The sequence below is a fragment of the Panicum virgatum genome, chromosome 4K, assembly GCF_016808335.1.
Source record: "Panicum virgatum strain AP13 chromosome 4K, P.virgatum_v5, whole genome shotgun sequence".
Classification (NCBI taxonomy): Eukaryota; Viridiplantae; Streptophyta; class Magnoliopsida; order Poales; family Poaceae; genus Panicum; species Panicum virgatum.
In genome coordinates, this window is record NC_053139.1 from 41,633,548 (window position 1) to 41,638,667 (window position 5,120).

The window sequence follows — 5,120 nt, forward strand, 5'->3', positions numbered from 1 at the left end:
AAAAGCTGAAAGCAGCCCAGTCCCGACAGAAGAGTTACGCTGACAAGAAAAGGCGGGAAATAAGTTTCAGTCCAGGGGATTTTGTGTATCTCAAGGTATCACCCATTCGAGGAACCCGAAGATTTCAGGTACAAGGAAAATTAGCCCCTCGGTACATTGGACCATATCGAGTTCTGAAGAAAGTTGGAGCAGTAGCATACCGTTTGGAACTGCCAGAAGAAATGTCAGATATACATCCAGTGTTCCACGTCTCACAGCTAAGAAGATGTTTGAGAGTACCCGAGGCAGAGCACGTGCCAGTAGAAACAATAGATCTGCAGCCAGACCTACGATATCAGGAAGTTCCCGTCAAAATTCAAGACACTGTCACTAGGAGGACCAGAAACTCCGAAGTACGGATATGTAGAGTTCAGTGGAGCAGACACGGAGTGAAAGAAGCTACCTGGAAACGCGAAGACGCTCTAAAGAAGGAATTTCCCCACCTGTTTAGGAACCAGCCGAATCTCGAGGACGAGATTCATTTTAAGTGGGGTAGGTTTGTGACATCCCGAAAACTCACCAAAATAAATCATGCGCTAAATTTGTTTTTGTTGTTGAGCTCGACTCAAACCCTAACCCTAACTTCCCGGAAACCCTCCTGTTCCAATCTCTCGATCCCCGGAGATCTGACCCGACACCCGAATTCAATCCACGTCTCATCTCCTTCCCATCCAGCGCGACGCGTCGTGACCAGCCGCCGCCGTACCCCCCTCTCTCTTTTCCCCTGGTCCACGGCCACCCCCGGAGTCCGGAGCGGCCGGATTGGCCGCCGCCGGTGAGCCGGCGCCCCTCCCCTGTTTTGCGATGGGAGGAAGGGGATGAATGGCCATTTTGCATTTAGCCCCCCTCTCCTCCCATTCTATTAAAGGACCCTTGTCCTTATATCCTTTCTTTTCAAAAAGAACCCTGTCCCTTGTTTTATTTTCAAGAAAACCCTTTCACATGAAACATAATTCCAAGTATGCCCTAGACCTTTCCAGTTTAGTCCAAATATTTCTAGAAATTACAAATAGGTCCCTGCCTTCTCGAGGAGTAATTACAACCACGCCCCTGACCGACCCCCGAACCTCTACTAAACCTATTATTTCATGAACCTAACGACCTCTAATCAACCCGAAACCTTACCAAGTATCTCTTAACTCAGTTTCGGCCTTACCATTAAGAAACCACTCAAAAATGCCACTTCTATCTCTATATTTTATGTGTTCCCGATTCGAGCTCAACGATGAATCTTTGTTTTGATTGGACGCTTGGTTGTGTGTGCTGTAGACCGCGGAGTGAACGAAGGAGAGCCCGTCAATGAGCAGTTCTGTGAGCAGGAGGACGAGGACCAGTTCCGCGACCCCGAGCCCGAAGGACAGGACTTCCCCGAAGGCTACGAAGACGACAAGTTCAATCCCATCCTTTGATGCATGTTTCTGTTCTAGTTTTTATGAACACAACCCAATGGCCTGCTTTATAAAAATTGCATATGTTTTGCTTGCATGAAAATACGGTTGGATAGCCACCCCTTGATTTGTGATGACCATTCCTTGACTACCTAGATTAATGTCTGATTTTGCTTGGACGTTAATCGATATTAGAACGCTTAGGACTTTACTCACATTACTATTTATTTTATAAAGAAAATGTGTGCGTATGGGATGGGATAAATGTGGTGTTTTTGTAAAGAAAGTGTAGACGGGATGGATGGCATTTCTACGGATTTGCCATTTGGTGTGCTTGTGCCAATGTGGCAAGGCAAAAGAAGGGAGATATCCATCTTGTCATGTCTAAGGACCGAGTTGGTGTGTCATCTCACCTAACTCCACTATCGTGCAAACCACTCGACCGTTGAATGGGCAACGGCGTAGCATAAATCCCACTAGTTGGTGTGGTAGCCATCAGGAGAGCTGAGAGCAACGGGTGACTGAGGAAAAGGGATAAGCCCCGAGTGACTTATACCCGGTTATACCTAAGTAAACGGTCGATGACCCCTTGGTGCATCCCGTGATGGCTAGTCAGGCTTAGCTATGGTGGGTAATGGCTATGTTGGGATCTACACCGACACAACGGTGTTCGAGTTGTGGTATCCTGATTGTGGGTAAAGTTGCACACCTCTGCAGAGTTAAGAATCTATTCGAATAGTCCGTGCCCACGGTATTGGGCGAGTTACGGTGTGGTCACATAACTAGTGTTTCCTTGGGATGGGCTGGTGTGAGTTGTTTTGGAATTATGTCCGGCAGTTGTGCCGTGTGCTACGACGGACGGGGAGTCCGGTAGCAGTTTTAAAACCTGAACTCTGTGTTACTATAAAAACTGTTTAAAAAAAAGGTTTTCTGTTAAATGAACCCCTGCATAAAATATCGTTTTTCTGCAAATTAAACCGTAACCTATTCCTTGATTTACCTATGCATATTATTCTGTTATAACCCCTTTCGTGCGTGTGGTTGGACTTGCTGAGTACGTTTGTACTCACCCCACTCTTACTTTTTACAGAAGAAGACCCAGACTTCATACCAGACGACGCCGAGTAGGGTTATCGTGCTACACCCAACCTTGCCTGTGGTACCGGCCTTGTCGAGATGCCTCCGCTGTCGCAGTACTCTGAGCCTGTGGTAGACCCCATGTGGTTTGCGGTCTGGTGTTATGTTGTAGCTTGGTTAGTTATGATTATTATCTGTATCGAGTGTCCTCCAAGGTTTGTACGATTTTGAACCATCTGATATAATAAATGTGGCATCAGCCTCCTGAGATTAATGTTTTGTATCATATTTAAGTCTTCTCTTAGGAGGGGAGGCTTCATCTGCTTAAAAGAAATCCATCGAACTTTGGATTGGGCCATTTGGGGGTCGCAGAAATCGGCGAGAGGATTATCATTAGGCGATCATCGGACGGATCGCCGGATCGGAGGAACCTGTTGCTTACATCGAAGTGCGCGCTGCGCAGAGGGTAGTCAACATCGAGCGGTGTCCAGCAAGACTCGCTGATGAAATCTTTGTAGCCGGCGCCGGCCTCCTTCAGCGGCGAGGCGGACGATATGGAGGCGGTGTGGATCACGCGCTTCACCGCCTGGGACTCCTCGCACTGCCGGAGGATCACGCGCACCGCGGCCACGGCGGCTTCCGCCGTGCTCTTATACTGAAGAATAACTCATCAATATCAACAATAAAATCCGTTTAATCGCTATTTTAGTTTCTCTACTCATAATCTTTTGATTCCTTCGTTGATCAAGCCCAATTTTTTTGATCGGAAGGGCATCTATCTACCGTCAAAATTAAAAAGAAAGAAAGAAAGAATTGGTCGTGACCAGCAAACGATTGGTAAATTTCACCTTGGAGCTGGCGGCTTCGAGCCCGTACGGCGTGGCGACGAGGAAGACGAACCGGCACCCAGCGATCGCCGGCGCGAAGGTGGCGGCGTCGAAGAGGTCGGCCTCGAACAACCGCAGCCGCTCCGCCGCGCCGGGGACCAGCCGCCGCAGCAGCCCGGCCTTCTCCTCGTCCCCTGCGGCCACCGAACAAACCGAACGCAGATTTCAGGACCAGGCAACTGCACACAGGAGCCAATCGGCGACCAGGCTCCGCTCCTTGAGCCTTTTCGGCGGATTCCCCGACGCGACGCGGCGGATCATCGGAGCGAAGCGAGGAGCGCGCGCGCGCACCGGTGTCCCGCAGGGTGGCGTGGACGGTGTAGCCCCTCTCGAGGAGCTTCTTGACGAGCCACGAGCCGATGAACCCGGCGCCTCCGGTGACGCACACCCGCACTCCGCTGCCGCGCTTCCCCTCTTCCGCCATGGCTGGGCTCCCTGAATTCCCGAATGGCGATGGGCTGATGCCGATGGGGTTGGACCGATGCGTTCGTTGTGAAGTGAGAACTGATAAGTGAGAAAACTAACTCGAGAGCAAATTTATACTTAAGCTGGCCTGGCCACCGAAACAATCGACTGTCTTGGATCGGTCAACGCGTGCGCTTCGTGTGGGTATTTGTACAGTGGCGGACCCAAAAACTTTCGGGCTGTTTGGATCCAGTCTCCCCTTTTAGCCCCTTTTAGCTCTAATGGATCAACATATGAGACTATTTGGCACTAAAGTGAATTAGCACTCTCTAAAAAAAATTAGCCCATCCAAGAGGTGTTTTTTTTAAGTAAAAATCCAAGGGGTGTTTATTGGGACAATTTCTGCGTGAACCCCACTGAAAAGTTAATTTTCTCTTCGCCCTATGCATAACCAATTATTGGGATATATATTTATTTCTCAAATTAGTATATAGATCCAAACAACTCTAGAGCCTAAATTTTAGAGACTAATTGAAGAGCTAAATTTTACTACTCAAACTAGCCTAAGAGCATCTCCAAGAGTCTTTCTAAATTTCAATCTCTAAATTATCATTTGGAGAGTCATCTACATAAACTATACATGTTCACTCTCCAATAGCTTTTTTATATCGTGTTTACACTCTAGAGAGCTATTTTCGTCATCTATCTTTGGCTAGCGAAAAAATCGGAATAGATGATGTCTATATTTGGATAACCACTTAGAAAATCTCTTGGAGAGTATTTTTCTATCAGAATCTCTATTCCTAAAAATTGGGATGGAAATAGAGAGTCTTTTGGAGTTGCTCTAAGGGCTAAAGATCCAAACATGCCCAACATAATAGCTCATGATAAGTTCATGCACACTTTTTTTTTTGAAAAACAAGTTCATGCAAACTTATCGGCCATTATAACATCAATAAAGTTGACAACTTCAATTGTTTGGAACCTAGAATTATTGTTGTCGGCGTTCCGACCCGTGGGGCCTGAATCCCAACTAGTAAATGCTGCGTGTTTCCTCGTCCCAGATGATGATGCAAGAGGCAATCACAGTAACGCACGGTTTTATCCTGGTTCCGGCCGCGAGGCCGTACGTCCAGCAAAGGGGGTGTGCGAGGGCACTGTATTATCTTTCACCCGAAGTGCTCGTAGTAGGGGATACAAGCGAGGCGAGAGAGGGAGAGAAGCTCCCAAGTCTCTGCTAGAGGTGGAGTTGGTTGAGATGAGTGCTCAGTCGTGCTGAGAGTCCTCTGAGGGGGAGTTCAGAGAACTTACTTCCAACCTTTGA

At 47.9% G+C, this 5,120-nt stretch overlaps 1 protein-coding gene across 1 annotated transcript; it reads right to left on the reverse strand.

Moving 5' to 3' along the window:
• Nucleotides 1–2,820: 2,820 nt before the first annotated feature.
• LOC120702245 (putative anthocyanidin reductase) lies at nt 2,821–3,943 on the reverse strand. The gene is made up of 3 exons (XM_039985967.1): nt 3,683–3,943; nt 3,353–3,525; nt 2,821–3,159 (listed from the first exon to the last, which is right to left on the reverse strand). The coding sequence occupies exons 1-3, from the start codon at nt 3,813–3,815 to the stop codon at nt 2,821–2,823; spliced, it is 645 nt and encodes a 214-aa protein (XP_039841901.1). The 5' UTR covers nt 3,816–3,943.
• Between the last annotated feature and the right edge of the window lie 1,177 nt (nt 3,944–5,120).

What these genes read in the sequence shown, in the direction of transcription:
- LOC120702245 (XM_039985967.1), bottom strand. Translation starts at nt 3,815, where the DNA reads ATGGCGGAAGAGGGGAAGCGCGGCAGCGGAGTGCGGGTGTGCGTCACC. An exon ending in CGCCACCCTGCGGGACACCG is followed by an intron (nt 3,526 to 3,682) that starts GTGCGCGCGCGC and finishes CGGTGGCCGCAG; the next exon opens with GGGACGAGGAGAAGGCCGGG. An exon ending in TCGAAGCCGCCAGCTCCAAG is followed by an intron (nt 3,160 to 3,352) that starts GTGAAATTTACC and finishes GTTATTCTTCAG; the next exon opens with TATAAGAGCACGGCGGAAGC.